At 42.2% G+C, this 19,448-nt stretch overlaps 1 protein-coding gene across 7 annotated transcripts in view; it reads right to left on the reverse strand.

The window, feature by feature from the left end:
* The window catches only part of LOC134218252 (potassium voltage-gated channel subfamily H member 6), a 531,314-nt gene that overhangs the window by 33,928 nt on the left and 477,938 nt on the right, over positions 1-19,448 (reverse strand). For all 7 annotated transcript variants that reach the window (XM_062697177.1, XM_062697179.1, XM_062697175.1 and 4 more), the window contains one exon: positions 9,751-9,905. In XM_062697177.1, coding sequence (XP_062553161.1) covers positions 9,751-9,905 — 155 coding nt within the window. The remainder of the gene's footprint in view (positions 1-9,750; positions 9,906-19,448) is intronic.

Raw genomic sequence — 19,448 nt, forward strand, 5'->3', positions numbered from 1 at the left:
CAATATAACTGATTCTAAGAGCTTCCTGTGCAGCGGATTTTCTAGTTCAGGAATACATTGTTTTAAGGACGAACTTTTCGGAATCCAATTTTATTTTACCTCGCGTTTTCAAGGGCACCACTTTCAATAATGAAGCAACGAGCCATGTCATCTTTTTATCCCACGCTTGCTGCGACGCAGCAAAGCTAAAGATGACAGTTATTCGTTGCTTATTTGTTGAGATTGGTGCCTCTGAAAATGCGAGCTGAAAATTATTTGGATTTTGGGCAGGTTCACCTTAAGCTATATCAAAATCAGAGATCGAAGTAGGCTCTGCGCACATGACCTCAGGCTGATCATAAGGAACCCGTCTGTTTCAAAAATGTCTCTGGTGCTAGTGATGCTACAGTAGGACATCAGGGTTAGGATTTCTCACTCACTCACCTCCCAACAGATTTCTCCACCATCCAAAAAGATATGAGCCAGCGAAATAAAATAAGCTGGTAAAAATAAAAAATCATTTCATATTTTGACTTGTATGTTAAGAAGCCAATTTTTCTCCAAATATGAGGTTTTATATACCATTTCAATGATTAAAACTTCAGCTTTTCGATAGTTTGGTTTGCTTTGCATGTAAAGGCTGATTTAAAAAAGTTGTAGGAGAAAAACTACCATTATATTATTGTTTCGCTATTAAATGGTCCCGCAAACCTAATGTCCTCAAATGTTTCTCATGTGTGGGAATGAAATATATCCCTAGTAGCATCTTATAGTAAGTGATTTGCTTATGTATATTTGCGCTTTTACGAGAACGTTACAATCAAAGTTTCCTTGAAAATGGTTACTTTTACTCTCTATACCTCGTAATGATTACAAAAGGAACAACATTATGATCAGAAATATGCTTTTTTGCTATTTTATACATGCTGTATTGGAAACAAACAAAAAAAAAATTCACGAGAAAAAAATGTTTTATGCTTATAACTTTTTTTGAAGAATTAACGAGGGCCATAGGTTAAAAAAGTATTCCTAAATGTTCCTTCAAATAATATACGCTGCGTAGAAACAGTTTTCTTGGGGGCAGCAGGGGCAGCAGGGGGCTTTTTTGGGGGCAGCAGGGACTATGTCCAAGGGCTTGACGATCCCTCCCCAGGCCATCTGCGAGTTGTGGCGCCTGCCTAGGATGTGGTGGGGTTTGACAGTGGGCCCTGTTAAACCTCTATAAAAAGCTGCATGTATCCGCAAGTAGGCTCCAAAGCGACCGTGTGCCGCTCAAAGCGCACAAGCCCAAGTCCTGGTGTCAGGCCCAATAAGCCGCCTTTAAAACAAGTAGGGTAAGACGGTATAATATGCCCCCCCTAAGGCAACTCCTCGATAACTTTTTACTTTTCAACGCAATTTATGTAACCTTTGTGTTATTTGCTAGTCCAGAAAGTCGCAAATGCATTGCCCGTGAGTAGTCATAAAAAAATATTATAGATAACACGTAATCAAACTTTTTTGAAAACTCGTAAAAAATGGATTTCAAAAAGTGCCTGGGCAATACGCCCCACCTTAACCAAAGACGTTTCATAGCCCTTCATTAGTTTTTTATCAATCACATAATAAAAAGGTTACAAATTCTTATGTGCTTGACAATAAAAATCCAACATAAGTCCATTTAAGCAGGTTGGAATTACATTTCAATAGTTTCCATATAATTTGGAAGCAACTGATGCAAGCTCGCCGTGCTTGTGTCCAGTTGGTAAGGGCATATTGTCCTGCCTACACTGGGGCGTTTTGACCAGTGAAACGTGTTTTTGGAAAACGTTACATTTTTGAAGATGGAAGCAATTTTATATTCTATTAACCACTGAGAAAAGTTATTTTGTTGCCCAACTAAGTGTTCCAGTACCAGTTTTGCGGACAGTATGCTAGCGTCGCTCCAGAATGTTGAGCAAACAAACATTAAAAGTTACATCAAAACTGTGACTTTTTGTATTTTGCAAATATTTTCATTATGTAATACAAAAATACTCCCATATTCACATAGGATGATGGTTTTACAAATATTTATAGGTACCAACTGAATTTGACCCTTAGTTAGTTATAGTTTTCTAGAAATCAAAGGGGGGCGTTTTGGCCAGGTGGGGCGCATTATACCGTCTTACCCTATTACGAACGACATAGAAGATAATACGACTCGATACAATCGGCAACGACCTAGGCGACGAATAAAGGATCACGATTGGAAGCTTGGAACATGGAACTGCAAGTCGCTAGGCTTCGCAGGTTGTGATAGGATAATCTACGATGAATTACATCCCCGCAACTTCGATGTCGTAGCGCTGCAGGAAATCTGCTGGACAGGACAGAAAGTGTGGAAAAGCGGGCATCGAGCAGCTACCTTCTACCAAAGCTGTGGCACCACCAACGAGCTGGGAACCGGCTTCATAGTGCTGGGAAAGATGCGCCAACGCGTGATTGGGTGGCAGCCAATCAACGCAAGGATGTGCAAGCTGAGGATAAAAGGCTGTTTCTTCAACTATAGCATCATCAACGTGCACTGCCCACACGAAGGGAGATCCGACGACGAGAAAGAAGCGTTCTATGCGCAGCTGGAGCAGACATACGATGGATACCCACTGCGGGACGTCAAAATCGTCATCGGTGACATGAACGCTCAGGTAGGAAGGAAGGAAATGCATAGACCGGTCATCGGACCGGATAGTCTGCGACAACGGCCAACGATGCATAAACTTTGCAGCCTCCCGCGGAATGGTAGTCCGAAGCACTTTCTTCCCCGTAAGAATATCCACAAGGCCACATGAAAATCATCTAATCAAGTAACGGAAAACTAAATCGACCACGTTCTAATCGACGGTAAATTCTTCTCCGACATCAGGAACGTACGCACTTACCGCAGTGCGAATATTGAATCCGACCACTACCTCGTCGCAGTATGTCTGCGCTCAAAACTCTCGACGGTGATCAACACGCGTCGGAGTCGTCCGCCGCGGCTTAACATTGGGCGGCTACAAGATGGTAGACTAGCCCAAGACTACGCGCAGCAGCTGGAAGTGGCACTCCCAACGGAAGAGCAGCTAGGCGCAGCATCTCTTGAAGATGGCTGGAGAGATATTCGATCCGCCATTGGAAGCACCGCAACCGCTGCACTAGGCACGGTGGCTCCGGATCAGAGAAACGACTGGTATGACGGCGAATGTGAGCAGTTAGTTGAGGAGAAGAATGCAGCATGGGCGAGATTGCTGCAACACCGCACGAGGGCGAACGAGGCACGATACAAACGGGCGCGGAACAGACAAAACTCGATTTTCCGGAGGAAATAGCGCCAGCAGGAAGATCGAGACCGTGAAGAGACGGAGGAACTGTACCGCGTTAATAACGCACGAAAGTTCTATGAGAAGTTGAACCGTTCACGTAAGGGCCATGTGCCACAGCCCGATATGTGTAAGGACATAAACGGGAACCTTCTAACAAACGAGCGTGAGGTGACCCAAAGGTGGCAGCAGCACCTGAATGGCGATATGGCAGACAACGGTGGCGGTATGGTAATGAACCTAGGAGCACGCGCGCAGGACATGCGACTTCCGGCTCCGAATCTCCAGGAAATCCAGAAGGAGATCGGCCGGCTGAAAAACAACAAAGCCCTGGAGTGAACCAACTACCAGGAGAGCTGTTTAAACACGGTGGTGAAGCACTGGCTAGAGCGCTGCATTGGGTGATTACCAAGGTTTGGGAGGATGAGGTTCTGCCGCAGGAGTGGATGGAAGGTGTCGTGTGTCCCATCTACAAAAAGGGCGATAAGCTGGATTGTAGCAACTACCGCGCAATCACATTGCTGAACGCCGCCTACAAGGTACTCTCCCAAATTTTATGCCGTCGACTAACACCAATTGCAAGAGAGTTCGTGGGGCAGTACCATGCGGGATTTATGGGTGAACGCTCTACCACAGACCAGGTGTTCGCCATACGTCAGGTATTGCAGAAATGCCGCGAATACAACGTGCCCACACATCATCTATTTATCGACTTCAAAGCCGCATATGATACAATCGATCGGGACCAGCTATGGCAGCTAATGCACGAAAACGGATTTCCGGATAAACTGATACGGTTGATCAAGGCGATGATGGATCGGGTGATGTGCGTAGTTCGAGTTTCAGGAGCATTCTCGAGTCCCTTCGAAACGCGTAGAGGGTTACGGCAAGGTGATGGTCTTTCGTGTCTGCTATTCAACATCGCTTTGGAGGGAGTAATACGAAGGGCAGGGATTGACACGAGTGGTAAGATTTTCACGAAGTCCGTCCAGTCATTTGGTTTCGCCGACGACATTGATATCCTGGCACGTAACTTTGAGAGGATGGAGGAAGCCTACATCAGACTGAAAAGCGAAGCTAAACGGATTGGACTAGTCATCAACACGTCGAAGACGAAGTACATGATAGGAAGAGGCTCAAGAGAGGTCAATGTGAGCCACCCACCACGAGTTTCTATCGGTGGTGACGAAATCGAGGTGGTTGAAGAATTCGTGTACTTGTGCTCACTTCACTGGTGACCGCCGATAACGATACCAGCAGAGAAATTCGGAGACGCATAGTGGATGGAAATCGTACGTACTTTGGACTCCGCAAGACGCTTCGATCGAATAGAGATCGCCGCCGTACCAAACTGACTATCTACAAAACGCTTATAAGACCGGTAGTTCTCTACGGACACGAGACCTGGACGATGCTCGTGGAGGACCAACGCGCACTGGGAGTTTTCGAAAGGAAAGTGTTGCGTACCATCTATGGTGGGTTGCAGATGGCGGACGGTACGTGGAGGAGGCGAATGAACCACGAGTTGCATCAGCTGTTGGGAGAACCATCCATCGTTCACACCGCGAAAATCGGAAGACTGCGGTGGGCCGGGCACGTAGCCAGAATGTCGGACAGTAATCCGGTGAAAATGGTTCTCGACAACGATCCGACGGGAACAAGAACGCGAGGTGCACGAGGACCGTCCGCAGACTGCGTGGTTGGCGAAGTGCAACCATGAACCGAGCTGAATGGAGAAGTCTTTTATGTGCAGCACAGGCCACTCCGGCCTTAGTCTGATGATAAATAATAAATAAATAAATAGAAACAGTTTTCATTGAAAACATAACCCATTTATATGAGAGTTCCACACAGTAATGGGTTACCCAGTGCAGCGATGGTGCGAAAAATTATTATTCCTCTTCGCATGCTTCGCGAAAAGCTTATGCCGCTCAATTTCCTCTCCAAATTGATTGAATGTGACGATGCGCCACCATAAGTAGTAGGTTCAATACAGCAGTTTATCTGTTTGCTTTCAGTCAATCCGTGTGATGGTGTGGTTATAGTGGGCGCTCTAAACATTTAAAAACTGTTTTGGGTTCGACTCCCGTCGCGGACCTACATTTTTGTGAATATAATTGAAGGAGCAAAATTGAATTATTCGTCAAGGCGGCGCTCATGAGTTTATCACTCTTTTTTTCTATTCGGATAAAATATTGTTTGAGAACACTTGCTCACAGGAGGACATGGAAAAATTTCACTCCGCTGTTTGGATCAATGAGAGAAATGAGAAATCCTAAGGCTTCTACCAATAATAAATACAGCTTTCTTCCACCATACCACTACTGGTAATGGGGATTAAATGAAACAACTACATGCATATCAATATATCATAATAACTTTCAACTTGGCGTATGATCCCTTAGGTTATTTACTTTTCCCCCACAGTGCCGGTCAATTTGGGGTATCGAAAATACCGGTATTAGAGACGGAAAATACCGGTATTTTCGATATTTTTAATGTCAGTATAAAAACCTTGAATAGTTTGCACCCACCTATACCGTTTTGACTCATATCACGAATACTTAAGCACATTTTTCACATCGGTGCTTATGACATATGAATCAAAATATATTTAAAGATCAATTATTCTCATCGGGTAGCGTAAGAATATAATTCTCAATCTCAACAGCTGACAACATTGCTAACAAAATCCGATGCGGATTAAGAGATGAATCACTCAGAATCACTCTCTACTTAAGGACAAGCCTCCCGGAATCCACATATAAATCAACTTACTTTTTCGGGGGCACGCCACTCAATATGGAATCATTTTATTTGTCATCCTTTTATTTCAGCATTGCTGCGTTGAAATAATAAAACTGTTGTGCGTTGCTTTCGTAATGAGTGTTGTGTACTTGAAAACGCGAGTAAGTTTAGTTTTGGATTCCGGAAGGCTTGTCCTGAAGTCCATAACTAGACCCGTGTGCCGGTCACATCATCGGTGGCATGGTGGTCACTTTTGCCCCAGGCGACGACGCGCCGTTGGCTTTAATCGGCGGCGGCGGCGTGAACCGATGTAGATGAAAAAATGCCTGGCTGAAAAATGAATTTTAAAGCGGGTTTTTGGATTCACGCGGGTTCGATTCACATGGCGCCCCTAAAATCAATTTCAATGGATTAAAATGGCAATATTCTACGTTTGCCGATAATCAATCAGCACATTCAACAATTTTCTGGACGAATTTCCAAAGTAGCTTCTGGAGGAAATTGCGAACAAATTGCCGTCATCGGGGGTGACAATGGGTCGAATGGGGGTGAGAATGGGTCACTGTTTTAAGTACTTAGAATGCTTGTAGAATATATTGAATGCATGAGAGGGCAATAAGACTGAAATATAAGAGATCTTTTTGAACAATTTTGCTATCCGACCTCTAGGCTGCCAGTGAGAGCGATGACTCATTCTCATCCCCCAGATCCATTGTCACCCCCGATGGCGGTACTCAGAATTATTCCGAAAGAATCCCTGGAGATGTCTAGGAATTACTTCAGAAATACCAGTAGGTATTTCCTCTGAAATTCTATTTGGAATTTCTTCGTAAATTAATTTGGGGAGCAATACATCAAAAATTGATTCAGAAATTTATTTATGGATTCCTTTAGGAATTCTTTTGGAAAGTCTTTTAGAAATACCTTCAAAAACTCTTTTAGCAGTTCCTTCAATAATTATTTTCGAAAATCCATTCAGGTTCTCTTTTGGAAATGCCTTCAAAAATTCATTTGGAAATTCCTGCACAAAACCTTCCACGAATTTCTTTAAAACCTCCTCCAAAAATTCATTTGAGAACTCATCAAGTTTTTTTTCATTTGAGACCTCCTCCAGATTAAGGAATTTCTAAAGAAATTTCCGGAAGAATTCTCAAAGTAATTTTGAAGGAAAATTTTCGGAGGAATATCTGGAGGAATTTCCAAAGAAATTTCTTAATTTATTTCCGAAGTAAATGAAGGAAGTCTTAAATGAATGTCTAAACGGTTCTTCTTCGAATATTCTCAGGAATTTCAGGCATTGAAAGTATTTGGAGAAACATTTAATAGAATTCCTAGAGCTTTTACAATAAAGTATTAAACAACTTCAGGACAATAAAATAAAATTAAAATTGCGTAATGTTTGAAACTGCCTGACGTTTTAACGAAATAATTTTACGTCACCTACGAGTCACCTACAAGTTAAGGTGCCCGACTGAATGAAACCCTGGCTAAGACGAATTCCAAAGATCAGTTAAACAGTTTATGTATTATTTTATTAGATAAAGCCTAATTCAAAATCTCAAACTAATCAAGCAACGTATTCATTAACTAAGACAATGTATGTCAGTACACCGACTTTAGACATCATCACATCTATTTTGGCCTTTGAATTTTGTCAATAAATATTCTTTTTCACCCAAAAAGCCAACGTCAATAATTTTTTTTGAATATTTTTGACAAATATCGGTGATTTACCTGTATTATCGGTATTTTACCGGTATTACCGGTGTTGATTCCACCAAATACCGAATATCGGTATTTGTTAAAAATAGTCAACAGATATGGAACGCTTAACGATCTTCTCAATATTAAATTACTTATATAACGTCACAAAATCAATCAATTGTAGATATTCATACATGTATACCACCTTTAGGATCTAAGCTTTCGATCTGCTATGTGGTATCCAATCTAAAATCGGTTTGATTATAAAAAAATAATGCACTTTCAATCGTTGACAAATAACCATATTATGAAATACTTTGTGTTCAAGATGGCGGCGATTGTAAACAACACCGTTTTTACGCAAATATTAGTTACAAACTCGTTCGTATCGCTAATGCATTTGCTCCACTGTTCCATATCTGTAGGAAAGTATTGTCATGGTTACAATAATTTTTTTTTTAAACTTTGAATCTGAATGTTCTACTTACATGATACTTGCATATGTATTATGTGCTGCGTTATTGCGTCAAATTAATATCCGCGACTTTATTTAATGATAATAATGTTTTTTTTTTGTAAATTGTAAATTTTGTAATTGTAAAATATCAAATTTAATGAGTTATTTCCAATAACTATTAGAAACGCTGTGTACCTTCTGTATATTGTACATTATAATGAAATTCTAAGCAGAGTTGTTCGATAGATCGCAAGAGTATCGATGTATCCATTTATAGAAAACGACTTTGCGTGCTCTCTTTTTCGTTAGTTACAACATTCCGGAGATTTATGTTATCGAATGAATTATAGATTAATTGGGTTTGTTTAGACGGCGTTGTAATTAACAGCAGATAGAGAGTATCCCATTAATATTGTTTCATGGTTATATGGTCTTCTAGAAAAAATAAACGAAAAATGTTCCCATTAAATGCACAATACAATTACCCCAAAGCCTACACGACGCTGTTGTCAACGATATTTCGGCACCAACATTTCAAAAGGGCGTAACTGCTTTTGTAAACAAAAGCTTCTCACGTCGCTGGTGGGTTAATTTGAGCCCACCCACGCAATCCAACACCACTGATGGAAGCATCGAATTCTCTTCTTTCATTTAATGGTGCTGGATTGCGAGGGTGAACACAAATAAGCCCACCAGAGACGTGAGAAGCTCTTGTTTACAAAAGCAGTTTCGCCCTTTTGAAATGTTGGTGCCGATTTATTCCCACAGGGACAGTCGCGTCGCGTAGATTTGACGGAACCTGACATCAGCAAGGCTTGCGGCTTCGATGTAGCAGCATCAGTCTTCAATCAATACATTATCTGTTAAGAACCATGCTGCTCCATCGTGCTACTGAAAAACCTCCACGGAATGTAACCCACAAATATGACATCCCAAATAAAAATCCCAATCTCTGCCTCTGCCGCTATTAAAAATAAAGGATTACGCTTTTCCCCCCTCTGGTGTCACGGTAACGCATCTCGGTTTGGGTGCTACAATCGGGTTGCCGGTCCACTGGGCACGAAAGAGGCCAATTACACACAGCCGGCATTATCTCGAGAGGGCATCATCCATGGGTCAGCGAGCTTGCGACTGGAATGCTTCTGCCCCACGGAATGCATGAACGAGCCGGTTGCTTCGGTTTGGCCTTTTCGTGCCCGGGATCCTCACCAGCCGTCGCAAACGTGCACAGAAACAATAACTAGCAGGTACACAGTAATGAATTATTCAGTTTGCGTGTGTTGTTTTTATTTTGGTTATGAATGATGTTTTGGAGGGGTGCTGAGCGCGTGTGTGGATGTTTGGACTTTTTTTTGTACTTCCCACCCACGTTGCATTTGATGTTAGCATAAATTCCGGTGCGCTATTGTTAGTTCTATTATGCCTGTTATTGTTCTGTGATGGGTATTTATTATTTTGTTGTTTCTGATAGAATGTAAATGTGTCGGGAGGTGGGAGTAGTATTTGCTGTTGTTTTTTGTATTATTCGATTTCGATGCGTACCAAATACAAGCCAGCCAGTGAGCGATTAGTGCAAAGGTAGCCATCAGTAATACTAAAACAGCAGCGCCATATTCCGAATAGCGATCGATCTTTCTTGCCACTCGCACTAGACGCAATAGACGTGCCGTTTTCAATAAACCAATCAGAGTCGTTGTCTGTAAAGGAGAAGAAAGAGAGAAAGAGAGAAAAAAGAAAAAAATGGTTTCCCCGCGGCGGAAATGAGCGATAAAAAAGTTTACAAAGGGGAGCAAAATTGTCAAAGGGTGGGGGTGGGGGTATAGTGTGGAATAAAATTCGGTGGCACGTCATGGTTTGGAGGGAGGCAAAAAGAGAAGAAGGGTATTAAAAAAGCAAAAAAGTTGAGATAGGATGAATGCATACTAATGTATGAAAATGGTATGATTATGTTTGGTTTCGATATGTTTGAAAATGTTTTTCTTCAGTTGTGTGGGTAATTTGTAATATGGAACGCCTAATAAAAAATAACAGATCAAAAGTTTTGATTGAATGTGATACAAGTATAAACAAACACCAATTAACGTAAATGCAAAACCACTATTTAAAATAAACAGAAAATATAAAATCGAATTGTGTACACAGCATGGAAGAGCAGTGAAAGCTCTACGAGCACTTTAATTAAACCGAGAAAACGGAATCACAAACAAGACAACCAGCAAAAGTGTAAAATCAACTTGTCTCCAACTATTAAAGCATGTGTACGGTATTAGCATAATTAACACATCGTTTGGTAGCACTTTATGTGGCGTTGATGTCGCAACTTGAGATGGGATGACCATAAAAAGCAGTGTGGCGCTTTGCTCAACATTTAATGAACCTCGAAAAGGAATGCTTCCACTTGGTTGTAACATTTCCAAATGCATCAAAAGAAGTTTGAAAACTATCTGGGAGATTCTGTTCTCCTCAGACATCGGTGGCGAAAGTGTGTTGATTGTCTGGATGGGTGGGGCATTTGACTCCTAATACTTTCAAATTGAATAGTTGTTTGTTTGATTCTGCATTCAAACCACTAGAAATGTTCGACGAACAAACAACTTGAGAAATTTTAAATACTTTTTATACCCCACTGCATCGTCTAACAGTGATCAATGTTTTCTAGTGATGACACCTAATATGGCATAGAAAAAAGTTTAAATCACAAAAAGTATGTTTCCACAACGACATCGGTCCCCTTTTCCCCTCCTCGATAAGGATTGGGGATGTCGCAAAAGTTCCCGAAAATTCCCAAACTTTCTCGGGTGTGGTGGGGTTGTCGCAGTGCTTGGCCATTTAGTGTGAAGAAAAAATCAGATCGGAATCCGTGTGGAAAAAGTGGAGAGGTTGGAAACTTGAAGAATTCCTTCAGACGGATGTTCATTAATATTGAACAAGTTGTTTCGGTTATGTTTTTTTTTCTCTTGCGTATGGGTTTTTTATCCTACTTTATGGAAGAGATTAATATCACTCTCGGGAAAAAGCGAAAATTGTGTGTCGGAGTGTTGGTGCGCTGAGAAGAAGTTAGTTTTTTCTGTGTGTAATTTGGGAAAGGTCGTTCATCTTGATGGAAGGTCTTTTTTGTGTTGGAGCCCGACATAAATTAGCGGTCAGATAGAGCAGATTACGACCGCAATTATGACGGGCCTCGACAGTTGTGTTGTTAGCACATTGGATATGCTCTACCGTATGCAACTGTAAGCAACACAATATGATCCTTTATGTTTCGGGAATTAGGTCTTCCAACAAGCTGAATATGCAGCGGCTTTAAGCTTGGTTTGCTTGATTTTCTGATTAGGGTGCTTCAGAGCATATTTAAAGGGCTTGAAGATTGAGTACTTACGTGTTGAAATGTATGAGAAGCTCGTTTTATGGAAAGTTTGTACATGTCCAGAGGACAAGTTTGTGCTATTTCAATCAATTCCACTATTTTATTTGTATACTGATATTCGGAATTCAACTTTAATGTCATATCTAATGTTTCGTACATCAGTTGAGTCAAATATAAAATATTGACGATGCCCTTACGGTGCAGGTCGAAATATGTGAATAAAGCAATGAAATTGAATGTGATAATTCGGATTTGTTTTCTGCGCTTGTACAAATGAAATATTGATATGGCTGGCTGACGTTACTGCAATAGTTTTCCGATGCCGTTGGATTTTTTTTTTGATATATGCATGCCGCAATAGTTTGCAAACGATTATGTCATAAAATACCACAGTGTAAATAGTACTTATAAAAGGGTTTGAAATAATTAAATTAAATGTAGATAAACCACGTGTGGATAAATCTCTTTCTGAAAATTCACTTGAAACACTTGAACTTTCATTAGCTCTTCGCGGAACCTTTAGATCCTTTAAATTCAAAGAAGTCGAGAAACATTTTGGACCAGAAAGTTATCTCGACCGGACAGCATTTTTATGACCAATGCTAACTGGAAACTTTCGCAGAAAGTCTGCGAAATAAAACGCCGACGCGAAAAAAATCATCTAGAAGGCACGCTTTTCATTTATCTTTCAATCTCACTAATAGCTTCAGAGCAAACTTGTGGTAAGTGAAGATGCATCTTTTTTCGTCCAATAATCACTTGGGTTTGTGTTATCGGGTGGGAAGCCGTTCAGCCGAATGTCGTTTGTCTTGGCTACATGTTATGACGGACCTTTTTCTTTCCTCTTCCATAAATTATTACTCTATCGATTTCTCTATTCCTACTTCCTTCTATCCCTACGTCATCTCCTACTTCCTCTCTCGAATTTTCTATTTCTACTTCTTTCTTTTTCCTTATTTTTTCTGCGTCCGTATCCATATAGTTTCATTCATGTTCCGATTTCGTTATTCTATCTTTTTTCTTGGAGAGGAACGATACTCTTTGTTTTTCCTCCTATCTTGTCCGTATTCTATCTCCTTTTTCTGTTTTTTTGTCTCTTTATTCTTATTCGCACTGCCTATTTTTATTTATTATTTTTCAGTGACATCACACTGCTTATATTTCGCTTCTCGTAATCTGTAGGGGACTATTTCTCGATTATACTCTTCATTTCTTACTCACGCTCGGAGTCAGGCAATTGGGTCGTTTGGTCGAATGCCAATTGGCTTAACACCAAAAGTTCCAGGTAGCACTTTTCAGGGCTAGACTCGTTATTTGAAGGGTGAATTATTTCTTAACCTCATTGATTAATTTTTTATTTGCTTTATTATTATTTTTTGTTTTTAATTTAGACCGTTCAGATATTAGAAAAATAAACCCAGATCAATCCACCTAGCGTTGGTGGTGCCTTTCTCGCGCGTTAGAATAATAAGAAAAACACATAAGAGAGGTCGAAATAGCACTTTAGGGGATAGATTTTACTTTTTCCATCAATTCATATGCATATGCGGTCATTTGAATGCATTGCTGCAATCCAAGAAAAAAATATTTTTTTTCGTTTTTCAAAAAAAATTTCCCAAGGGGGGACCCTTGGTAGAAAAACAATGTTTTTTCAATAACTTTGGAACGCAATGACCGATCGGGACAATTTTCAATAGGAAACAACTAGACCGCAATCCGCGTCGACTGCAACTTGTTGCGAGCAAATCGAATAATTCTGAGTACCAAAAAGTGTGTCTCACATTTTTGTACACACACACACACACATACATACACACATACAGACATCACCTCAATTCGTCGAACTGAGTCGATTGGTATATAACACTATGGGTCTCCGAGCCTTCTATCAAAAGTTCGGTTTTGAAGTGATCCTATAGCCTTTACGTATACTTTGTATACGAGAAAGGCAAAAACATGCTCTACTGTCTGAGACAGTTGAGGTCAAAATACGTATCTGCAAAAATAACAACGTAGTGAAATTAAATGGAAAGTACTACGGTTGAATACATTCCACTAAAAAGAGCTTGAAATATTTTTTCTGATGTTCTACCGGTCTTCGAATGGCTAAGGCGGGATAATAAAAAAAATAAATAATAAAATTCAAAATATTTAATAAAAATTCCCGGGGTTTGTTAGAAAATGTTTTGAAAATCCTCAAAATTATAAAAATTTGTTTGTTGCCTTTCAAATTATTATTTTTGGGCGGAAAATGCTAGAGGGGATATTTTATTACAATATTTGTTGTGCCTTATCTTACATTTTTTTATGATTTACTTTATATTATATTTTTTTTATTTATTTCCCATGTGTTTTGTTTTTTTCTTCAATCTTTTTTCTTGTTTATATTTCCTTCTCATCTTATCCTTTCTTTTTTTCCTAGCTTCTTCATTTCTTGTTGTTCTTCCGCTATTTTCTTAATTTTTTTTCTTTTTTTACCTTTTTTTTTCTTTCTACATTTAATTATTTTCCCTTTCATATTTTTTTCTCGTTTTTATTCACTTGTTGAGAAAATTAAGCGGATCTTTAGGTGATCTTCACCTGTCATAAAACCTGTTGGTAATATTACATTCAGTTCCTCCATGTTGCAATATTTACAGATATGTATTTCAACCTCAAATGGAACGCCTTCAGTGTCTCGTACTTGACTTAATTGGTTTTTTTTATTCTACATTTGTTCTTTTTTCTTCCTTGTTTTTGTTCATCCACATTAGTTCATTTTCCTTTCTTCTTCTATTTTTGTTATTTCTTTCTTGTTCATTTCTCTGTTGTCAATCATCTTCATTCATATTTTTTTCACTTTTTATCTTTTATTATTTTCACTACATATTTTCAAAAAACGTTACATTTTTTAGAATTGAGGCTCGGTAGCCTCCTTTCAAGAGGCTCTGAAGCCTCCTTTCAAGAGGCTCTGAAGCCTTTTTTCAGGAGGCTCGGAAGCTTCCTTTCAAGAGGCTCGGAAGCCTCCTTTCAAGAGGCTCGGAAGCCTCCTTTCAAGAGGCTCGGAAGCCTCCTTTCAAGAGGCTCGGAAGCCTCCTTTCAAGAGGCTCGGAAGCCTCCTTTCAAGAGGCTCGGAAGCCTCCTTTCAAGAGGCGGGGAAGCCTCCTTTCAAGAGGCTCGGAAGCCTCCTTTCAAGAGGCTCGGAAGCCTCCTTTCAAGAGGCTCGGAAGCCTCCTTTCAAGAGGCTCGGAAGCCTCCTTTCTAGAGGGTCAGAAGCCTCCTTTCAGGAGGCGCGGAAGCCTCCTTTCAAGAGGCCAGGAAGCCTCCTTTCAAGAGGCTCAGGAAGCCTCCTTTCAAGAGGCTCAGAAGCCTCCTTTCAAGAGGCCTGGAAGCCCTTTCAAGAGGCCTGGAAGCCTCCTTCAAGAGGCCTGGAAGCCTCCTTTCAAGAGGCTCAGAGCCTCCTTTCAAGAGGCCCGGAAGCCTCCTTTCAAGAGGCCCGGAAGCCTCCTTTCAAGAGGCTCAAAAGCCTCCTTTCAAGAGGCTCGGAAGCCTACTTTCAAGAGGCTCGGAAGCCTCCTTTCAGGAGGATCAGAAGCCTCCTTTCTGGAGGCCCGGAAACCTCCTTTCAAGAGGCCCGGAAACCTCCTTTCAAGAGGCCTGGAAGCCTCCTTCAAGAGGCTCAAGCCTCCTTTCAAGAGGCTCGGAAGCCTCCTTTCAAGAGGCTCAGAAGCCTCCTTTCAAGAGGCTGGAAGCCTCCTTTCAAGAGGCCCGGAAGCCTCCTTTCAAGAGGCTCAGGCCTCCTTTCAAGAGGCCCGGAAGCCTCCTTTCAAGAGGCTCAGGAAGCCTCCTTTCAAGAGGCTGGAAGCCTCCTTTCAAGAGGCCTGGAAGCCTCCTTTCAAGAGGCTCAGCCTCCTTTCAAGAGGCTCGGAAGCCTCCTTTCAAGAGGCTCAAGCCTCCTTTCAAGAGGCCTGGAAGCCTCCTTTCAAGAGGCTCCAGAAGCCTCCTTTCAAGAGGCTCGGAAGCCTCCTTTCAAGAGGCCTGGAAGCCTCCTTTCAAGAGGCCTGGAAGCCTCCTTTCAAGAGGCTCAGAAGCCTCCTTTCAAGAGGCCTGGAAGCCTCCTTTCAAGAGGCTCAGAAGCCTCCTTTCAAGAGGCTCAGAAGCCTCCTTCAAGAGGCTCAGAAGCCTCCTTCAAGAGGCTCAGAAGCCTCCTTTCAAGAGGCCCGGAAGCCTCCTTTCAAGAGGCTCAGGAAGCCTCCTTTCAAGAGGCCTGAAGCCTCCTTTCAAGAGGCTCAAGCCTCCTTTCAAGAACTCAGGCCTCCTTTCAAGAGGCTCAAGCCTCCTTTCAAGAGGCTCGGAAGCCTCCTTTCAAGAGGCCTGGAAGCCTCCTTTCAAGAGGCTCAAGCCTCCTTTCAAGAGGCCTGGAAGCCTCCTTTCAAGAGGCTCAGAGCCTCCTTTCAAGAGGCTCGGAAGCCTCCTTTCAAGAGGCTTGGAAGCCTCCTTTCAAGAGGCCTGGAAGCCTCCTTTCAAGAGGCTCGGAAGCCTCCTTTCAAGAGGCTCGGAAGCCTCCTTTCAAGAGGCCCGGAAGCCTCCTTTCAAGAGGCTCGGAAGCCTCCTTTCAAGAGGCCTGGAAGCCTCCTTTCAAGAGGCCTGGAAGCCTCCTTTCAAGAGGCCTGGAAGCCTCCTTTCAAGAGGCCTGGAAGCCTCCTTTCAAGAGGCCTGGAAGCCTCCTTTCAAGAGGCTCAGGCCTCCTTTCAAGAGGCTCAGAGCCTCCTTTCACGAGGCCCGGAAGCCTCCTTTCAAGAGGCCAGGAAGCCGCCTGTAAAGGGGCCCGGAGGCCGCGTCTCAAGTGGCCAGGTAGCCTCCTCTCAAGAGGCCCGGAAGCCTCCTTTCAAGAGGCCCGGAAGCCTCCTTTCAAGAGGCCCGGAAGCCTCCTTTCAAGATGCCAGGAAGCCTCCATTCAAGAGGCCCGAAGCCTCCTTTCAAGAGGCCCGGAAGCCTCCTTCCAAGAGGCGCTGAAGCCTCCTTTCAAGCGGCCCGGAAGCCTCCTTTCAAGAGGCCCGGAAGCCTCCTTTCAAGAGGCCCGGAAGCCTCCTTTCAAGAGGCCCGGAAGCCTCCTTTCAAGAGGCCAGAAGCCTCCTTTCAAGAGGCCCGGAAGCCTCCTTTCAAGAGGCCCGGAAGCCTCCTTTCAAGAGGCCCGAAGCCTCCTTTCAAGAGGCCCGGAAGCCTCCTTTCAAGAGGCCCGGAAGCCTCCTTTCAAGAGGCCCGGAAGCCTCCTTTCAAGAGGCCCGGGAGGCGCCTTTCAAGGGGCACGGGAGTAGCTCTCGGTGGGGGCCGGATGCCTCCTTTCAAGAGGCCCGGAAGCCTCCTTTCAAGAGGCCCGGAAGCCTCCTTTCAAGAGGCCCGGAAGCCTCCTTTCAAGAGGCCCGGAAGCCTCCTTTCAAGAGGCCCGGAAGCCTCCTTTCAAGAGGCCCGGAAGCCTCCTTTCAAGAGGCCCGGAAGCCTCCTTTCAAGAGGCCCTGGAAGCCTCCTTTCAAGAGGCCCGGAAGCCTCCTTTCAAGAGGCCCGGAAGCCTCCTTTCAAGAGGCCCGGAAGCCTCCTTTCAAGAGGCCTGGAAGCCTCCTTTCAAGAGGCCCGGAAGCCTCCTTTCAAGAGGCCCGGAAGCCTCCTTTCAAGAGGCCCGGAAGCCTCCTTTCAAGAGGCTCGGAAGCCTCCTTTCAAGAGGCCCGGAAGCCTCCTTTCAAGAGGCCCGGAAGCCTCCTTCCAAGAGGCCCGGAAGCCTCCTTTCAAGAGGCTCGTGAACCTATGTTCAAGAGATTCGAAAGCCTCCTTTTAAGATGCGCTCTTTAAGAGGCTTAGGAGCCTCCTTTCAAGAAACTTGGAAGCCTCCTTTAAATATGCTCAGAAGCCTCCTTTTGAGAAGCTCAGGAACTTTCCTTCAAGAGGCTCGGATGGAAACCTTGTTTCAAGAAGCTCGAAAGTCTCCTTTTAAGCAGCAGGAAGAATGAGAATAAAACAGAGGCAATATAAAAAAAGTTAGCTTGAATATTTTTTCATCCAGTAATCTTAAGCCAATATATTCAATTTAGCTATCAGTCAAATGAAGTTTTCTGAAAGATTCGCCTTCATAGTCAGGCGTGTGTTCCCGACTAAAAAAAATTGGGCCCTCTAGATCATAAGATCATCGAAAATATTGATGCATTTTTTTTTGTTTTTATCATGGTTTTCGATGCACGAAGTATTTAAGAAGTCACAATTGACCGAATATGAATGTTTTTGGAGTGCCCTGTTTGGGGTAACGGCGTTTGCAGTAGTGAATTATTTTCCATATGTTTCTTGTGTTGTTAAACGCTCTGAGAGAGATTACTGTGAATCAATACCTGGAGAAACCATCAGAATAGTCAGCCAACCACATACAAATATTAACCAAAACTAGCTTCTACTATTAGTTCTATTTAAGCAATTTTCTTAAAGCAAAGAGGCAACCTACACTTGATACGTTAAACTATTTGGATGTATCTTTTTATTTATTCTGTCGTTCTTTCCTATTCGTTAACCTTCGTAGAAATGTCAATAAATTATGATAACTTCGCGTCCATCTCTTCCACTCACCTGATGTTTTTATCACCAATTTAATAAGCTGGTGATTGTTGATTGTATAATCCTATTAATGTTTTATTTTCAAAAGATACAATACGCTTCTCATGTGATCAAACTTTGACTTACAGTGCTGAGAATAGCAACAAAGTGTTCTTGGAGCCCAAGTTTCTATCTTACTGCTATGTGTCTTCAACACCACGCTGCATTGCTAAATAAAATCCATCAGGTACTACATTTTATGTTGATTATACAGACATTTACAATACACCTTCAGAAAAATATTCCATGTGTGTTTAAAAGTGGTTATCACATAAAAACATATTAGAAAATTATCTAAACAATCAAAGAAAAACAATTATTAAAAGAGTCAGTTCTAGGGTACAAAAGCGACAAAAATTTCGATAATAAATTAAAGCTTCTACCAGAGTGAAACATATTCAGAGTCTGTCGTGGGTGCGATGTAGGTGGCTGAAGAGTGACAAATAAACAATGGTTATCATCTGAGAAAGGCTGTATTGTGGTAGGCGGTTGGGTGAAATATTTATCGGGCACGCACACCCACACGCACGCACAGCAGCAGGTGACAGCTGTTTCCGCACCGAGATGTTACAGAGCCTGCTTTGCTGTGGGTTTTTTTTTTTGGTCAGTCATCAGGGTTTGAATGCGCAAAATGTGCGAAAACAGATGTCGCATCGGATCACCAGGTGGCACTGGCGTCCAATGGCGTAACCTAGTTGCATGCGTGTGTTTGTTTGTGAAATGGTGGTGGTGGCGCTGTGTGTGACAGAAAAATGGTGGTGTGTTGTGAGAAGGAATCATTGGGCGATTAGGGTGATGTTGAATTTTGCCTCGTCAGCTAGTGCATTTGGTTTTGGACGGGGGTAGATTTCAATTAGAGTTATTTTAATTTGCTTCATGCCTTGGTCTGCTAGGCGATATTAAGTCTTTGCTTTTGTTTCAAATTTTCAATTTATTTGAAATTGCCTTTACGTTGCCCTTGGTCGATCGTAGAAGAATGAAAAATCAAAACGGAAATATAGTGATTTGAAGAATTTTGAATATGTGAAAAATCAAATGTAATAATTAAGAAGTAAGATGAAAAATAAGAGAATAATTGTTTGTTAGAACACTGGCAGCTAGGGATACAAAAGGAGCAGGTGAGCTTAGAAAAAATCTTACTGGTGAAGTGAGCGAAACTTAAAATGAAACTATTCAGCATTTTGAGGTAAAATAATCAAACGGTCTGCGCCAAAGTGACGGGCACAGCAAGTAGTATTTTGAAGCATTGCTTATTTTTGTT

Source organism: Armigeres subalbatus, chromosome 2 (genome assembly GCF_024139115.2).
Source record: "Armigeres subalbatus isolate Guangzhou_Male chromosome 2, GZ_Asu_2, whole genome shotgun sequence".
NCBI lineage: Eukaryota > Metazoa > Arthropoda > Insecta > Diptera > Culicidae > Armigeres > Armigeres subalbatus.